This window comes from Pinus tabuliformis, chromosome 7 (assembly GCF_031772625.1).
Source record: "Pinus tabuliformis cultivar Carrire ecotype Pingquan chromosome 7, CPIR1, whole genome shotgun sequence".
Taxonomy (NCBI): Eukaryota; Viridiplantae; Streptophyta; class Pinopsida; order Pinales; family Pinaceae; genus Pinus; species Pinus tabuliformis.
The window spans coordinates 1,113,094,771-1,113,114,787 of NC_142293.1; the positions used below are offsets into that span (position 1 = coordinate 1,113,094,771).

Here is a 20,017-nt window from a genome sequence, read left to right on the forward strand (position 1 = left end):
AAATAATCTTTTTATTAATATTATGTCAGAACAAAGATTGCATATAGAAATTTGAAATAAATTTGGTCAATAATTTAATCGCCAAAATCCGTTGAACTTGGAGGTTGAATCTCATCATGACGACACCGGGCTAAACCACAATCCAACAAACAGGATTTGTTTATTAATTACACTCGTTGATAACAGCTACTGGATACCCATCTATGCATACAATCATGAGATGGTCCCTTCTAAACCTAAACACTAACAAATATTAGTAGCTGGGAAAGCTGTTCTTGTGATTGTTTACAGCACACCAATCTCCATTAATTTGACAGGGGAGATTTGAACATTTTATCTTTTTTAGAAAAGCAATGTCTTTAAACAAAAAGCTGTACAGGTAAAATTATAATCAAATACGCTGTACTGGCGTATATAAATTCTCTTGGCCCGCCTGGCTGCTCCATATGGCTCACCCCAATGATTTATTTTCAGGCCTTTCTGCCAACTATTTCAACTCCAAATACAAATTCTGAAATGTCTGATCTTCCCCTGGTTGGATAGCTTAGCTAACTAGTTGCCAGGCGCGGGGAGAGGCGGAATAAAATAATATAGGTGCTATGAATATTGCGGGGGAAAGAGGAATATCAATGGTCGGACATGGGACAAAATTTGCTCTGCGCTGCCACGTGGTCCAATCGAGGATCATATTATTTCTCCTCGGTTCCCTTGGAAGCAGCTGCAGTATAAATGTTTACTCTCGTTGATCGCGGTTTCAATCGAGAAATTATTATTATTATTTATTTATTTCTTATCCAACCCCTCATAGTGTTCTTCTCCTGGTCTGATTATGGCTCTGCCTTCTCTTTGAGCAAACCCTGCAGATCCCACCCATTTCCTTGATTTGCTTGTCAAACAGATGCTCAGTGAGGTGAAGGATGAGAAGGCCCACTGACGGTGGTTGTTGTTTTGTATGGGATTTCAATAGGGGGTCGAACAAGAATCGAGCTTGGTGGGGTGGATTTTTGGATTGATTAGCTTAGTTGTTGAGGGGAGCGGAGGGCTCCCACTGATTGCTTTGTTCGACCTAACAAGAGTTCTTCAAAATCGGCGGTGGGTCACTCTCAGTTGGGTATGTGCGTGCATTACTTTTACTATTACTATTCTTCCTCAGCTGGATTGTTGCCTCTACCGCACGCAACAACAACTTGGTATTCCTTTGAATGTCTTTGTCGCTCCAGATCGTGACCCCTGGGGTCGAATCAGGGTCGAAATAAGTTCCAAGCTACGGTTTCGGTTGTATATTAGTGGAAGGAAGAAGGCAGGGCTACATTGTCTTCCTCCGGGGAGAGGGAGGAAGGCTGTGAGATAGATATTCTGTACAGATAGAGAGAGTGTGTGTGTGTGTCGCAGCAAAGATGAAGGGAGAAACTCAGCTTGATTCTGCGGTCTTCCAACTCACTCCCACTCGGACCAGGTCGAATGCATTCTGCTAAACTTTGGGGTTTTGGATCCTTTTTTAGTTTTTTAGTGTTCCCTAGTAGAATTTCATTAGGAATGATCAGAACCTTTTTGTTTGTTAGGTTTCTATAATATAAGGTTTGCATGCTTGAAATAATTCCTATTTGTGAAAATTGTTGATTTACGCTGCGGAATTATGGTCAACCAAATTTGTGCTTTTGTTTGCTGTCAGTTAAAATTGTGAAATACCGTTTGAGCCAATGAACAGTGATAAATGGCTGTTAGTCTGATACCAGCGTTATGTTGTTGTTCCATTATCTCTGTTACACTACTTGCCAAATTTTGGAGTTTGTCTATTTTGCTGGCACTAAGCAACCCCAGTCAAGGTGTCATTGCAACAGTGTGTGTACTTTACGTCGAGTCATATTTGTCCCTTATTTTTGATATACTCATCCATCCGGGGTTTTTGATGCAGTGCTTGACAGGGCTATGTACTCCTGTAGTCACCTCTTGTATTAACACTGGATATACCTTTTAATCCCATTGATCTGTTTTGTGGCCATTTGTTGGACATTAATAAAATTATCTTATCTTATTTCAGCCCACTGCATCCATCGAGCCTGTGAACTTGTATAGATATCTTAATAAAAGTTAACTAGGTCAACCTATTCATGAATTGGGTTTGAGAATTTATGAGTAACTCTATTTATCAGCTTGAAGGGTTGCTTGGAATGTAAATAGTCATGTTTTTGACAGCCGCTGTTGATAACAGAAATTGTCATCGAGTTAAGAAAATCTGAAACCAAAAAGCATGGATGAAAGATAAACTACCCTGAAAATTCCCCTTTCAGCAGACGGGTTACACCTTACAGGGGTTGATAGCTGTTTCCATCAGTTTGAAGCTTTGAAGTGTTGCTTGATGTAGTGCATCATGTTTTGAACACTTTATAATGATAATAGGAAATGCTAGTGAATCAGGAAATATGTTATTTGTACTCCTGGAGAAAGAGAAACACTGTTCAGTTTGAATGGCGCCTATCAATGTGATTCATTGCCTTTTTGATACCTATCAAGAAAGCTATAGAATGAGGAAATTTAGTTTTGGAGGTCCTGGGTGGAAGAACAACACTGTTAAATGTCTAGTGTAATAAGGTCTGATAGATCAATATGATCCAAGGGTAGGATAAAAAATGTAAATGAAAAATAAGGCTTTTTCATCGTTACTGATGAATATGGTAGGGACAATGATGGTAATTATCGAGCATAAACTTTTTTTTTTTAGGATCTGGAGTTTCATGGTCTGGATGGGTTATGGGTATTGAAATTCAGATGACATGTACAAGACAAAGCCCATTAGTGAGCATGATATCTTATCGTGCTGACACATACTAAAAGTTATAGTTCTTTTTGGTGATGGACATTGACTATTTGATTTGTAACAAATTTTCAAGATTTAATAAACATATATCAATCAAAATTATAGGTATAGATGAATAAGCCTTCCGATTAAGTATAACAAAATTGGGAAACAAAGATGTAGAAACAAATGACTGCATTAACATTGGCTTCAATTTAAATTTTAGATTGAATCCTAAGTGGGTACTGTCTAGGTCCTGTCCACAATTTGAAATGAAAAGAATAAGGATTTGGAGCTCTAGTTATGAATATAATTCTGTATTTCAAAAGCTTTACTATTAATAGTAAGCATAGAAAATATGGGTGTGTTTGTTACTGATCAAGTAAGGAACCAGTAAAACACATAACTCCCATTTGTGGAAGATGTTGACTCTTACACCTCATTATTGCCAATTGTATTTTTGATCTTATTTTGCTTTCTGATTGGATAATATACAAGCACAATAAATTATTTTTGAGTAAGAACAGATAATTTGTGCTTTAAGATCACATGCACAGAGTTTTGTTCTTAAAAGGAGCTTTCTTTTCGTTCTTCACGTCGTATGTCTAAGCTGCAATGTTTTATTGATCAGAGTATAGAAGTTATATTAGAAATTGTGTGGCCATTTTACTATGGAAGCCCTTTTATACTTTCACTCAACGTGTTTGTCCTTTTTGTTAGGTGCGAGCTTGTTATTTCAGCTGGCGGCAAGACTGAGAAGCTCGCTTCAGGGTTACTGAAACCATTCCTTACCCATCTCAAGACAGCCGAAGAACAAATTGCTAAGGGTGGCTATTCTATCCGGCTGGAACCACCATCTGGATCTAACCAACATGTTTCTTGGTTTACAAAAGGAACCATTGAAAGGTTTGCTTTTGTTGGATCAATTTTTCTGTCCAAGATGATATTAGTCTGCTATTTCCGATAATTTCACTTTGTATTGCACACTAATTAGCTATCATGGAGTCAGTGAGATTTTGGCAACGTAGCCTTGTAATGCTTTTAACAAAAGACTTTCATCTAGTGTTTTTTTCTACAGTGCATGTCGAGTGAATCAATGAAAACCTCTTGTTGATATATGTTAAAGATTGTTCCATAATCTTGTTTTTGTTCTTTCCCCGTAACCCATTTACTTTGTCCATGCCATTAGTTAGGTTGGTAGACAGATGTCATATTACTATCACTTGGACACAACGTTTTAGTAAATGGACTGTTTCCTTGTTTTACAGGTTTGTCCGGTTTGTCAGTACTCCAGAGGTCCTGGAGAGGGTTAATACAATAGAGACAGAAATAATACAAATTGAGGAAGCTATTAATGGTCAATGCAGTGATGCCTTGGTAGTAAGCACTCTTGACTCTTGACTCTTGGTAGTAAGTATTAAAATGGAAACCAATAACATGCTCTCTGTTTGACGATTATTTGTAAACAAATTGGTTCTATTCTCTATTGACAGGCTGAAGAGCAACCCTCAAAATCTAGTTATGCTGAACAAAGAGAAGGTATGTAGAAGTTTTATGATTGCAAGCACTGGGTTCAGAAGTACCTTCCTATAGACACATTGTTATTCCATTGACTGTCACTGCACAAACCTATTTATTTGTTTACATATGAATATTTAGTTTCTTTTAATATATTGGATAGATCCATTGTGTTTCATTATAACATTTTGACCACAGTGTTTTCGTTCCGTTGTAAATTGCTTAATGATGCCAGCTTTAAACATTAGACACAATAAAACCAAGCTAATAATTGATATTCATTCAGTTTTGGCCATTGGAGTGGAAGAGCTCATTTGTAGTGCAGTTCTAACTTCTAGGGATGCAAGTTCCTTGGTTGTTGTGATAGCATCCTCCGTCGCTTTGGTACTAGCATGGCCAAAGGTTTCAGTGTCATGCCTTGTGTATCCTCTTTGGCTTATGATTATTATCTATGTGGGTTCATAATAATTGCATGTCTTACTCCCAAAGAGGCATACCCCATCAATTGGCATTTTGTTCTGCTTTAATAGTCTCCTTTTAATTGTCTGTGAAACAATCCCATATGCATGACAATTGTGAAGTATAGATGGTTTAATTGGCATTACCCATGCCAAGAGCTTTGCCAACCGAGACATTGGCTTTGGGTTGTAAGTCCTTGTGTTGTTGTGATAACGTCCTCCCTCACTCTAGTAATATCATTGATAATAGTTTTAGTGACATTCCTTGTGGGCCCTTTTGGCTTTTGGTTGTTATCTATATGATGTCCATTGTAATTGTAAGTCTTACTACTATAGTGGCATATCTCCTGATTGGAGTTTTGTTTTCCACATTAATATTGTCTTTCTAATTGTTTGTATTGTGAATAAGCCCGCATGCATAACATTTGTGAGACGCGGCGGTTAATAAAGTAATACTTGCATCAAAAGCTTTTCTAGTTGAGAAGTTGGCTTTGGGTGTAAGTGTCTATGTTGATGTGATAGCATCCTCCCTCATGTTGGTACTAACATTGTCGACAATTTCAGTGTTGTGCCTTGTGGGCTCTCATTGGCTTATGGTTGCTATTTATGTGATGTCTATAATGATTGCAAGTCTTACTATTACAATGGTGTATCTCATGTTCGGGATTTTGTCCCATATTAATGCTGTCTGTCTAATATTGTGTGTGTTGTGAATAATTTTACATGCATAATTATTGTGAGATAAACGTGGTTTATAAGGTTGCATCACTTGCAACAAAAGGTTTGCCAGTCTAGAACTAGCTTTGGGGTGCGATTCCTTTGGTTGATTTGATATTAGTTTTCCTCACTCTAGTACCAACAATGCTAGCAGTTTTGGGGTCATTCCATGTTTAGTTCATTGACATTTGTGTTGAGCACCTCCCTCCTATAAGATACTCTCTTGATGTGTTGGACATCTAATTCGTTAGGGTTATGGTGCGTTATGTAATCAATTACTAAAGTCCAAGAAACCTTGGAAACTGAATCCAACTATTTCAACATTGTATTTATATGTACAATATTCTTAATACGAATTGAATTCATTTTCCAATAGTGATTCCAACAGTGTTATCAAAGCAGTGGTTTATCTGCCTTGTTGAATAGCGTGAACCACTAGTTTTGTGGGCTTCCTGAGTGCTCCCTAACCCAAACCTACTCCTGACCTATTATTTGATGTTGAACTTGAAGAGCGAGTTGTCATCATTCTAAGTAGCAACCATGTTCGTCGTGTTATAACTTTGGAACACATTGCGAGAAACAAGGGAGCACCGATGCGTTCAAAGCCAGTGGGTACATTGCCATTTGCAACCTGAGCATGTGATTGAATCGTTAGATCGATGCAAGTTGGACGATTTGTGCTGTCAAAGTTTTAAATGCACTGTAAGGGCACAAAGGAGAGCGGTAGTTTGTGTTGCTCTACATTGAGCAATGATTCATGTCCAAAGGAGTTATGAACAATCATGACTAGGATGATGCAGAACAAGAAGAGGAACGATTATGCCAATGCGAAACATTGTGATAAATATTCTGTTTTGCTTTGCGTGGTAATAAAACATTGAAGCGCCATAACTGTGCTAGATAAGTGCTAAATGTTGATTGCAAATGTTACTCTGCGCCTGTCATGTAGGTAAATCGATCTTTGCATTGGATCTTAGGTTATGATTGAATTCTACTAGAAAAACAAAGTTAATACCATGCTCATTTATGAATTTAAAATTGAACCACATCGCCATGCGTTTCATTGGAGTCCTTGTTAAGTTATAAGCCAATAGGTAATGTCTCACGTTCGAGAAGGAACTTCAGACTTGCCTTCCCATAAGGGCCTACGCTGAATGGTTTGCTGCATTATTTTGTTTATGCTATGTTAAATTTAGCTTGAGCGACTGGGGCGAATGAGTGCAGAAGCTATTTCATTAGCGGTGTTGTTTGCACTGAATGATGGATCTGAGTTCCCTGCGATGACCACATTTCAGTTACTGAGAGAACTCCATCATTTGGGTGTTGTCCCACTTAATTTTGTCGATAATGTCGCTCAAAATACTACTTGCATGTTGTATGGAACTTCACTTCTAGTTTTATCGAATCCATCGAAAGTCTGAAGTTATATACGCTCTGAAATTTCATTGGATTTGCTGAGAGTCCAGTCGAAAGATGTGATCGATTCAAGAAGGAACATTTGAAAGATTTTTGTTTTGAAGACTTACAAAAAAGCGGGAGATGCAAAGTTAAGAGATAGATTTTGAGCCTGCCAAATCTCCACTGAAGCAATTTGATATGCAAGAGTAGCGTATTCAAGTGCAACGATTGGACTCGAATCCAAACCCAGAAGATACACTTGTTCGTTGTCATGTAAAGTCAAGTTTATGTCATGCAATTTTAAAGACAATCACTACTATTCTTTCATTCCAACAACCATTTTAAAGAAAGGTGTTATCTGCAATATTGAAGCTATCTAATGAATCTGCTTTTCGTGTTCGTTGTTTGATGAACATTGTGATTTCATGAGAGTCATACATGCACCAATCAGATCGATACATGCACCAATCAGATCGATTCGAGTTTTTCTCTTGGTTCTTATATAGTATTCAGCAAGTTGTGTCTTGTCCTTTTCCGTTGTTCTTGAGGATTAGTTCAAATTGGTTACTTGTCGATTTTGCATTTAATGGGTTCTTTTTCGGTTGAAGCCGACACCCTTAATTTTCTGAAGATAAGTTATTGTAAAATGGCTCAAATTAATAGTGTTTTAGAGTTACTGAACAATCTCATATTTTCTATTGCTGAGGAAATAGTGAATATCAGCAAAGCCACGCACAGGAGATGATTGAGTTTCTCCAACTTGAGTCTCAACTACAATGAGATGAACTACAAAAGAGGAGTTGTAATTCTGAACTAGTTCTTGTTCAGAACAACTCCTTGTTTGAGCTTGACTCCCATCAATAGTCGGAGATTGATCAGAATAATGGAGCCATTTCAGGAGCGGATTTGCATGCAGATGTGAAGGTTCAACCTGCACTTTCCAAGACCTATATCAAACCTCGAGAAGAAGTTGTGAACAACAAGAATAGAACTAGTCTCAGATATGACAAGGATTTGTCCTTTCATATTCCGGAATATTCCAAGCCCATCCAGTTTCGCAGCGTTGCATTCCTTTAGGATGATCCAACATTGTGATCGGGTTGGCCATATGAAAGATCAATGTTTTGAACTTCACCCTTTTGAGCATCGTGGTAAATACACTCATCATTCAGATAGATGTTCCAGAAACAAAACTCCTGCAAGAACGAAGATTCACCTTAGATGGATCGCTTCTTGGCAATGGTCTTCAACAACTGAGAAGATATACTGGTCATACCACAAAATTTATTCTCAAGTATTGGCTAATATTGTGGTGAAGACTTCTTCATCTTCTCACCTTGTATATGAAAGGGGGGAATTGATGGTCAGTTAGAAGCTTTGAAGATTCATCATTCGAAGATTTATCAAGCGATCTTGAGCCACAACTTGAACCTAAGCCAACTGCTAGAGCCTAGAGCTAGAGTCAACCATTGCCAGATTCATAGTTGTAGCCAAAGACAAATTCATGCTCCATGAACTTTTGTTTTGTTTTGGTTTGTGGTTTTTTCTTAAACCACCATCTCAGAGAGCATGTTCAACTATTGGCTGTTATGCATTTTTGCATTTTAGCCTTCTCCTTGGACTCCCATATACACCCCTTCGGGTGAAGGGGGGGGGGGGGAATGTTGGACACCTAATCCGTTAGGGTTGTGCTACGTTATGTAATTAGTTACTAAAGTTCAGGAAACCTTGGAAACAAAATCCAATTGTTTCAACATACAATATTCTTAATACGAATTGAATTCATTTTCCAATAGCGGTTCCAACATGATGTCCTCTCTACCTCTTCTCCCTTAAGTAGGAGATCAACAACGCTATCATAGAAGATGTTTATGAACGATACGTACAAGTTACTTGGATTGGATCTTCCCTTCTCAAGCTCTCAATCCTAAGGACTTTTTAATCCAAGCTCTTTATTTGAGGGATGGTCTCATTGTTTGATAAGGGTATAATTGGCACCATTGGCCTCTTGGTCATAGAATTGAAATTGGATAGTTTAGGGTATGTTCTCATCAACTTCGAATTGAGTTGGACCCCATGTGTACAGTGAGTTTTTATGTCATGTACAAGAAGTTGAATCTAAGGAACATCTCATCCTTCGGAGTCCCATCTCTTATGAGAATGGACAGAGATTCCTTTTCTTGAGTCAAGATATGAGGGGCTTTTTTGCCAACATCAAAATGTATCATAACTAGAGATGTCTTGCCCTCTAGATAAGTGAGATGTTAAGGCTTGTATGCTTGTTACAAGCCCCTTAGATTATGCTGATTATGTCCTTCTTCTAGCCAAGTATAGCACTGATCATTTGATGCACAACATGCACTCGCTTGGTGAGACAATGAACATAGACTCACTTAGGACTTGGTTCGTGTCATAGAGGAATTATCATTATGATCACAGGTCGGATTTTTGCTAGAACCCTATCACAAGATTTTTTTTCCTCGATGTCAAATATTAGGAGATTCATTGTTTGCTATGCCCGGGATCCTCCCAAGATCAACCAACTCGGCCTCCTCAACCTTGGTTTTTTTGTGGATGACATAATTAGATAGCGTGTGGCCTTCTTAGTGGCTGATGTCGTGTCATATACCTCTTTTTCTTTTTCTACCTCTACTCAATCTTGACCTCGTGACATCTTGTAGAGCTTTGTTTCTCTACCTTTTAATCTTTTTTTTCATGAAGGAAAATCTCACCGGAAATTGTAGGGATGTTTCTCCCTTGTGAACTTGTTGGTGTAGATTAGTGTTGGGTGTGCCTCATCGAGGGGAGTTCAAATTGGGCGCTTGCTAGTATGGAACCAGCCAAATGCCCAACAGTATTGGCAACAACTAGTTGAGCTAAACCCTTGGGTTAAATAATATAAAAAAATGAAAACAATATTTGGAACGTCTTGCTCCAACCGCAATTGATCCACGAAGGGCAAACATGTGACAAGCAGGATTTAAATTTTAAACATGTGTGGAGAGGATATCAATTTCTACAAATCTTTTTATTGACTGTACTTCCTAGTCCCATTGACCTTTGTCTTGGTCATTTGTTGGACATTAATAAAACTATCTTATATTCTTATCTATTTGATGTCCAAACTAATTGTAAGTTTTAATACTACAGTGGCACACCGCACAACCCCTGATTGGGATTTCATTTGACGCCAATAATCTCCTTATTGCATGTGTGTTGTGAACAATCCCACATGCATAACTATTGTGAGGCAGATATGGTTTATAAGGCATTACACGCACCAATAACTTTGCCAATCTGAAAGTGTTATGTAAATGCTGAGTTCTCTGCCTCAGAAAGCTAGCTTTTGGGATGCAAGTCCATGGGCATTTGTGATATGATCCTCCCTCACTTTTGTATTAACATCATTGGTGGTTTTGGTGTCATGCTTTGGAGGCCCTTTTTTGCTTATGGCTGTTATCTATGAAATGTCCATACGGAAGTTATGCTAATAATCTCTTGTGGAGCAGCCTAATGCATACATACAGATCTTTTTATTGACTGTACTTCCTAGTCCCATTGACCTTTCTCTTAATATTATCTTATCGATGTGATGCCCATACTAATTGTAAGTTCTAATACTACAATGGCATCACCCATGATTGGGATCTCATTCAACATTAATAATCACCTTGTTGTGTGTATGTTGTGCACAATCCCACGCACATAACTATTGTGAGGCAGATATGGTTCATAAGGCATTGCTTGCCCCAAAATCTTCGCTGATCTGAAAGCTAGTTTTTGGGATGCAAGTCCATGGGTATTTGTGATGGGATCCTACCTCACTTTAATATTAATGTCGTAGGTGGTTTTGGTGTCATGCCTTGCAGCTCCTTTTTTACTTATGGTTGTTATCTATGAAATTTCCATAATAATTGGAAGTTTCACTATTACAATGGTATATCCTGTGATTGGAACTTTCTTGGACATTGATACTCCTAGTTTTGTGTGTGTGTTTTTGTGGGATGAAGGTGGTTTATAAGGGCATTACTCATACCACAAGCTTTGCCAATCTGGAAGCTAGCTTTGGGGTGCAAGTCCCGGCCTTTATGTGATAACATCCTGCCTCACTCCACTACTGGCATTGCTGGCAGTTTTGGTGTCATGCCTTGTGGGCCCTCTTGGCTCATGACTGCGATTCATGCTATGTCCTTATTAGTTGCAAGTCTTATTACTATAATGGCTTCTCCTATGATTGGGATTTTGCTACCAAAAGCTTTGCCAATCCGGAAGCTGGTTTTGGATGCAAGTCCCTGGGTTGATGTGATAGCATTCTCTCTCAATCTGGGTACTAACATTGCTAGTGGTTTTGGTGTCTTGCCTTGTGGGTCCTATTTGGCTTATGGTTATTTGTTTTTCCAAGGAAAGCCTCGTGGGATATCACCTTTTTTCACAAAATATCCAAATGGAGGGCAGTTCAACAGCCAGCCACAATAGCAGCTGGTCTCCTCGAGGGACTTGACTGCATTTGATCATGCGACCTGTGGCCTCCCAGTTGGCAATATTAATTGGGCAGATGGTTCAGTCAATTGAGCCTAACCCTTGGTTATTTTTGGCTTATGGTTATTACATATGTGATTTTCATAATAATTTCAACTCTTACTACTATATTAGCATCTCCATGCTTGGGATTTCATTCCTCCTTGATGTTAATACTCTTTTTCCTTCTAGAAACACAATGCATATTTCTAGATACTTCCAAATCCAGTGTCTTCTTTTCTGACATTTTATTGTTAAATATTGTAATAAAGTTACTGAAATTTTCAGTTCATTTGATCGTGGGTGTCCTAATTTACAGGCAGAGCATTGGATACAACTTTCTAGAACATTGAATTACTTCATTTGGGGGACGATGAGTAACCTGGGATTGTAATAGATGCAACTAGTTTTTATCTCTATTTTGCGAATACATGCTTTATGTTTGTTTGTATTTCTCTCACCTACTCTCCAGAATTCTGGTTGCTTTTCATTTCTTTTCATATAGATAGATGTAAGCTAGCATTTTGGTTGCTTCCTTGCTTGATATATTAATAATAAATGCATATATTAGGTTTTTTGCTAAATTTTATTGAGTGCATGGGATCAACTTACAGCTTTGGATTCTCCTTGCAGCTGGCAAGCCTAATGTTGATGAAATTTCAGAGGGTGCAATTGTTCCTTATAAGGTGCGTTGACTCGATCCTTCTCATTTAAGAATTATATACATATGCGAGACTGGTAAATTGTCAATCATAGTAATAGGATTGTACTTGAGACCTTTATGTAACTTGCAATGGGACTGTATAATTGTTTCAAAATAAATGTTTGGTGCCCCTAATCATTTTGTTCTATGTTTCTGTCAGCCAAAAAGACAGTCCGATGGAATTGAGCCTGCACATGGAGAAAATTCCAAGTATCTTTCTCATCCTTTTATTCAAACCGGCAATAACCAAATCATTGTCTGTAATCTAGTGATTCTATTCTAATCTTCCTGTAAGTGTATTTATCAGGAATTGGCTGTGAGAACCATGCTTTGAAATGATATGTTAATGTATAACCATAAATATTATCACCCCTTTTGTCTCAGAGCATGCTTGCTCAGAGTTTTGGAGACACGGAAGATGGTGCTGCAAAAAGAACAAGGAATGGCCTTTGCTCGAGCTGCAGCTGCTAGTTTTGACATGGATCACATGCATGATTTAGTTTCATTTGCAGATTGCTTTGGGGCTTTCCGCCTGAGGTAATATTAAGAATAAGTTATAGAATGTCGTTGGAACAACACAGATAATAGATAATAAGTTTGAATGTTAGTAGTTGAGTCATGGGATGTGAGCATTTTATGAGACGGTGACAGTGTGCCATTTTGATGCGGATGAAAAGAATAAAAACATCTTAATGTGCAATCCATTTGTATTGTCATGAAGTAAAAACGTTTTATGGTCAAATATATAAATTCCTTGAATTTATCATGATAAATGTTAAGTCAATGTTCTTTTCATTAGCTGGGGGATGCTGACTCAAGAATTATGATACCATTTGCAACAGAGAGGCATGTGTAAATTTTATGGGCTTGTGGAAGAAAAAGCAAGAAGCTGGAATCTGGTTGGAAGAAATGGAATTAGAAACTATGGAAGCTTCTTCAACTCGATCTGAGATAGGTTTGATAAATGCTTCTGGGATTACATTGAACAGTGACACTGTTGTTCGGGGTTTAAAGCCCAAAGACTTCTCTGATGAATGGTCTGATGTTCCTAGTGAAGTTGGAGATTCAAAGGTTTCTTTGGATGTTATTAGCAACCTTGGAAAATCTAATGGGGCTGAAGCCATAAGAGATGCCAATGGGGAGAATGCACATGCAATTCATAATGGAGGTAGGTCGACTGTTATATTTTTTTAATCTGAAAGATACATTCTAAGAATATGTGCAATTTAACAGGCTGCATAGTGATAGACTCCCACGATGGTTACTGATGTCAAATTGCCATGTTGGTTTTATATCCAGAGAACAGATTATCTATGGATGGCCTGGTATCCCCAGGTCTGTCTGGAAGTAATGATTACCCCCGAGGCCATTTTCAACAGCCCATGATGCCTGTTTGGCAAGGCCAGGCTCCACAGCACATGCAGGGTTTTCAACCTCATGGTGTTGGTCAGGGACATGCAATGCATGGGCTTCATGGTTTTCCAATGCAAGGTGTCCCGTATTATCAGAGTTATCCACCAAATCCTCCTTTTTACCAGGGGGTATATCCACAAGGAGATGAACATCCAGGATTAGCCATGCCTTCACCGCATTTATTACCACACTGGCCACAATATGCAGAAGATGCTAGATTTGGCGTAACCCAAAGGGCAGAACCACATTCCAATATATCTGCAAATGTCAAACGTAGTGCCATGAATGAAAGGGATGGCAATGTAAAATCAGAAACATCAGAAACAGGAAGTTCAAAATCCCTCTCAAGATCACTGGACCTTGCAGAGCCAGACATTCAGTCTGAGCTGGAGAAAGAAGATATATCCAGGCAGGAATCACGCAGACATCTGCGAAGAAGGTCCGCATCACCGCACAGAAGATCCCCTTCTCCACGGAGAAGGGTCCAGATTGGCCGGTCAGGAAACAAGCGTTCTGGCATGGTGGTTATTCGTAATATAAACTACATTACATCAAAAAGGCATGATCTAACAGGCAAAGAGGACATTTCAGAAGAGTCCAATTCAGAGGCAGATAGTGATGTTGAAGATGACTTGAAGAAGAAAGCTGAAGATGTGCACTTACGTGTTCAAGATGTGATTGGTCTTTTTGAGAAGAAGACTAAAGAAACCGAGGAATCTTCTAAGAGAAAGGGACACCGTAGGCATTCTGCAGATAGTTGGAATGTGGGGGATGATGAAGGGAAGAGTGCAGGAAATGATATGAACACAGATGGCGGTGTAAGAGATGCTGACAGTGAAAGTTGGAGCATTTTCCAGAAATTTTTGTTGAGAGATGATGAATCCTCTCGAAGTAATCTTGAGAATGACCATAATGGAGAGACCCATGCAATAGAACAGGCTGGCCACCAAAAGCCTGTAATGGAAGAAGACATGATTGTGGTTGATAGAGATAATCTAAGTTCAAAAGATTGGACAACCACTGCAGTCTCTCCTGATCAAGAGCTGGTCTTCCAGAAAAGAGAACGTGGGATGGAAAAAGATTCATTGGTTTTACCTGAAAGGCACAGAGGAGATGTTTTATTGGATAGTCTGCCATTGGCTGAGAGTGAGGGAACCTCTATTCACAAAATGTCAACATCATATGATGATTTCATTATATCAAGTAAAGCAGGGCAGATGACTTTACATGGTGCAGATTCAGACCCATTTGCTGGAGATGAGTTTGAGCATATGATCAACCGGCAAAGTGGTTATCTCCACTCAGAGAAGAGTAATGGGAAAAGTTTAGGAGATGATTCTTTCATGGTTTCTACAACATCCATGGTACAAGATCAAACTAGTAATGAGTGGAGGACAGTTATGAACATTGACTCTGAGCTCCCATCAATAGCTCAGGCAGAAACTTCTTCCAATGGTGTACGAAAAAGTCAATTGGCAGCCACAGATAGCTATGAACCTGCTGAGTTGTACATGTTACCGGAACGCAATTTTGAAAGGGACTCCCTTGGTGTACTATGGGATCCAGCAATGGATTACGAGATGCAGGCTAACATGGCTGACAAGGTGCATTCTAATGCCGACCTTAACAATCTTGAGGATGAAAGCAAGTTGTCTAAAGTGAAGTTAGATGCTAAGGCAAAGGAACAACCAAGAGCAAAGAAATCAGAAAAAGAAGCACGACTGAAAGCCATGCATGAAGCTTTGGAGAAAAGGAAAGCAGAAATGGCTGCCAGGAATGCAAAACTAGCCAAGTCAAGTCCCTTAGCTGAAGCACAAATACGTGCAGAAAAATTACGGGCATTTAAAGCTGGATTACAGAAAACCAAGAAGGAGATGGTATCTTTATCAGTCTCCTTATCCCACTTTGACTTTTTGGCCTTATCAATTAGGAACAATAGAAATGATCACAAATTTGAGTAATCATATTGAAAAATTTGTTGATTGTTTGGGTAATTGATATATTTTAAACTAGTAACAAGCTTAAGTTTTTGTTTGGCAATGTATGATTGCAGGAAGAGGAGGAAAGAAAACGGCTTGAAGAATTAAAGATACAAAGACAAAAAAGAATTGCAGCAAGACGAAGTTCAAGTCCAACTTCATCTTCATCAACTTCTCGATCAATGAAGCAAAATCAAGCTAAGCCTGGACAGGCAAGCAAATTATTATCTCCAACTCGTCAAAAAGGGCGGATGTCTAGAAACTTGAGCCCTGGTGGTTCTTTTTCTGGTACAAGGTCAATGTCTACATCAACCAATGAAGTAACCAATAGATTGAGGTCCCACAAGCTAAACACATCAACCCATACAAAACCAGCTGAAAATGTTTTGAGTAGATCTGTACCCTCTTTGTCTGAGCTGAAGAAAGAAATTGATGAAACATTCAACACCGGTAAAAGATCATCTGCTACTAGGAAGAGCAGTGACCATGTTGTTTCCTCTAAGAATAGGAAAGAAGTTGGTAGCTCAAAACCTAATGGTGCAACATCAAACTCAGCTGCATTTTCTTCAGACAACTCAGATACTAAGAAACGTCATTTACCTGCAACAAGGAAAGGTGTTACTGTGATAAGTCAATCAAAGGACAAGTCATCCAAAGGTTCCTTAGATTCAGATACTAGCCTTCCAAAGGTAGCAAAGAATACTGGTGTTCATGCTGTTCAGAGAGGGAAAGGAAATAACCTGGCTACTGGTGTTGGAAATGCCAAGTCAAAGGGAAATACATTAGTTGATGCTTCAAAGAAACATAATGATGAAGTTGTATTACTGGAATCTGGTGAACCAAATAGTCTTAAAGCTCTTAGACCAGAAGTTTCAGTTGGAAATAAAGAGCCAGAAACTGCTATTTCAGATAATGAATCGGGAAAGAAATTGGGGGTTGGTCTTGGGTCTATTCCCATCCATGCTCCAGCTTCAATGAATGCTGAAGATGTAACTGCTCAAAATCTATCTGATTCACTGTCAGACTCTTGCCATCTCAAGGAGTATGAAGCAATGCCGATTCGAGCCCTGGTGAAATCAACTGAAGAGCTTGAAACTGACAAGGTATCTGAAAGTGCATCTGTTCCTCCCACTATGCATGGCTCTCTTAATTCTGCAGAACCTAATGCCTTGCAACCTTCGTCATCCATGCTTCAAATCAGTGAGAGTGATGAATCATATCATGCACCATTTGCCCGCTTAACTTCGTATGATGAGCGATCTTACAATAAGTCTATTACATACGATGCTCCTTTAGCCCCTGAAGTAAGTTCTGGACTTCAACGGGTCTTCATCCCAAGGGCACCGATTTCTGAGAATGATAGTCTGAATGCAGGCACTTCGGATTTTCCAAACTCAAGTCCACTATTACAGAATATGCCCAAACTTCCAGAGTCAATCTCACCAGCAGCTGAAAGTGGAAAGTTAGATACCTTTCAATCTCGTCAAAAGGGGAGCAGTGCAGAAAAGCCTAAGGAGAGTGCTAAAGGATTTAAAAGACTTCTGAAATTTGCTAGGAAAAGTCATAATAGTTCGGCAACAGCTGATAATTATGAAGATGCAGAACATTTAAGAGAAGCAGAGGGAAGGATTCCTGAAGATCAAGGTGGAAATCTTGATGTAACTAAAGATGTTGGTGTTGCAAATACTCATCTATCAAGGATAACAAGTGGTGCAACACTTTATAGTGGAGCTAATCAAGGTAGATTTTTTGCTTAGATTTCTTTTAAGCTCTTTGTATGCTTCATGATTTCTCCAGATTTCTTGTGCGTATAACATGTTTAAGAAACTTGGTGAATTTCTGGCACTTGAATGTTGCAGCAAATTCTCTTGGAAGCCTTATTTCTCAGAATGATGACAATTCTGTGGTAAACACCCATAAAGGTAAAACTGACCCTCAATTATGTTAAAATAATTGCCTAAATTTGAATGTATCATAGCTGCAGTTTCTTTTGGCACATTATTGATATGTTATAGAAAATTCAGTAATTTGACAATTTTGTGTTAACCTCACAGCATCACGCTCTTTCTTTTCACTTTCTACATTCCGGAGCAAGGGCAGTGAAACGAAGTCAAGATGAGGTTTGTGTATGCATTTGAAAGTCAGATATTGATGATAGTGGATTCAACTGGATATATTATATCTGCACAAGTAGAAGCTTCTTCGGAAGGTTAATTTGTGATTGCTGTGAGTTACTTGTTCCACTGTAGATAGAATCCAATTTTCTTGAAGCATAAATGCCACGTGTATTTAATGAGTATTATAATTTCCATAAAGTCATTTAATTATATGACAGTAAAATACATCAACGTGTGCTGTATACATCAATTTGTGCTGTTACTATAACCATAGGAGCCTTTTTTTTATTATTAATTTTTTTTTTCTATCTGTGGGTTGTATTGCTTTTGCTGGAAAGCATTTCCCAGCAGTGGTTTCACTTATATTTCTTAGTTTATGAGTGCCAGCAATACCAGGAATTCATTGGGACCATTTTCATCTTGGTGCCTTGAGCTAGGGGTTTGTTTTACTTCCACAGATTCATTTTTTATAATTATTCAGTTTCTCAATTGAGTATATGGCAGTTTACTGGCCAAGTTTCTTGAGGTTCGATTTTGGATAATTTGAGGAGCATTTGATTATTAGGAATACATGAACATTTACATGGCTAGAATTTTATCTCTTTGGATCATATAATCACGATGGATTTTGTGCATGCCTATGAAAAAATTAAAACTACGCTGATAATGGGCTTGTTTTTCCCAAAAAATGGGCTTATGTTTGGCAGTGATTTGAAGTGAACAGTGTTAGTCCCTGCCATGTCATTGCACTGAGGCAAGCGAGGCGGTCTTACAACTGGGAATGGAAGAAATGTGTGCCATAAGTTATAACCCATGCATCATGCTTGGAATATTAAGTAAATTGAATGGAAAAAAAGGAAGAGCCAATCTTCTATTTATTTTAATTACCATAATGTAAAAAAGTAAACTAGCATAGATCCATGTCAATACCAGATTTATTAACCCTAGATTTATTAATCAGAGTTTTGCACCTCATCCCTTTCGGTGTTTAATAGATTTGCAGTTAGCATGGATCTATTATGCTAGTTTACAGGCTTCGAGTTGTAATGTTCTTAGCCCTCCTGATTCCCTTTGGAGTTTGGACAACGTAGGAAAGACTTTAAAACTGGTACCAGAAGTTGTTAGCTTGCCAAAAATTGAGCCCTTTAGAGGGGTAGATTGTTTCATTCGCCACTTTCAAAAGACTTGTTTATTAACCTATTATATCTTTGTTCTTCCATGAAAGTGGGAATCTCAGGAATGTGGTTAATTGCAAAGGCATTTCTATAGCCCAGCATGGTACAAGCGTTGCCACAAGGGTAATGTTTATGTTGCCATTTGCCAGCTTCAGAACAAAAGATAACAAACAAATAATAAAAGTAATACTATAATATAGATACAAACAGAAATAAAAATATATCTTTATATATAAAAGAGAGAGATTTGATATATACACATAATTGCAGAGGTGCTCTACAGGCCATTATGGGGGAGATGTTGTAGTGGAGCATTAGATCAATGAGGCATTAGGTGTAAAATTAGACTTAAAAAAAAATAAAAAAAATCGTTGCCTCCATTATGGGGGAGATGTTTTAGTGAAGCCTTAGATCAAAAAAAGTAATAAAACATAATGATGACTCAAATTAAAGAAGTAACAAAAGTAATAATAAAAATAATGAGTCCGCTGAATTCAATTTTTTATATTGCAGTTTTGTTTTTATTAATCAAATTATAGACAGTTTCTTTGAAAATAATTCATAATATGCATATTACATTAAAATAAATTAAAATAATGATGATTCATAGTCATAACCATGATATTTCAAAATTTTATATTCAACTTGTAGGTAATATCATATAAAGACTTAATAATTCCAATATTATCTCTCTCTATATATGTACATATAATCTATGTTATGCATATCACATTAAAAAATTAAAATAAAAAATTATAAAACATGTTAAAGAAAAATGCCATGCACATACATATGTAGTTATAATATATATGTATTATGAGGATTCTAATAGAATTAAAAATAAGATTATTTATAGAAAGAGATGTTAAATTTCTATTTAATATAAATAATATTACAAAGAACCAACATAGATCCATCTCAATTCCAGACTGTTGAAAATGTAGCGAGTAAGGTTTTCTTGCTTATGCCTTAGCCAATGAAGACCTCGAGTTGTCCTCATGAGTTAGACTTAAGTTAGGATAAGTTATTTCTAGTTTACTAGAATAATCATCAAGTTAGCATGCGTAGAGCTGGAGCTTTGGTTAAGTGGAGTCTTCATCATTTTGACTACAGAACGAGGTGGCAGTTAGTGGTTTAGTTAGAGCGAGTTAGTCTTCAGTCTTGATTGAAGGAAGAACGAGTAACACTCTTAGTTAACTCGCTATCAGAGCTCAAGTTCTAAAT

The 20,017-nt window shown here is 37.9% G+C and overlaps 1 protein-coding gene across 2 annotated transcripts; it reads left to right on the forward strand.

Moving 5' to 3' along the window:
* Positions 1–282: 282 nt before the first annotated feature.
* Positions 283–18,114, forward strand: LOC149251429 (uncharacterized). Of its 2 annotated transcripts, none has more exons than XM_089459439.1 (12): positions 283–1,456; positions 3,518–3,703; positions 4,066–4,174; positions 4,291–4,336; positions 12,040–12,092; positions 12,270–12,319; positions 12,494–12,646; positions 12,952–13,277; positions 13,409–15,399; positions 15,576–17,241; positions 17,361–17,423; positions 17,556–18,114. In XM_089459439.1, the coding sequence occupies exons 1-12, from the start codon at positions 1,398–1,400 to the stop codon at positions 17,618–17,620; spliced, it is 4,767 nt and encodes a 1,588-aa protein (XP_089315565.1). In that variant the 5' UTR covers positions 283–1,397; the 3' UTR covers positions 17,621–18,114. The 2 variants fall into 2 exon arrangements, with proteins under 2 accessions (XP_089315565.1, XP_089315564.1); XM_089459438.1 differs by having other exon boundaries at positions 285–1,456; positions 4,066–4,177.
* The last annotated feature ends 1,903 nt before the right edge of the window (positions 18,115–20,017 follow it).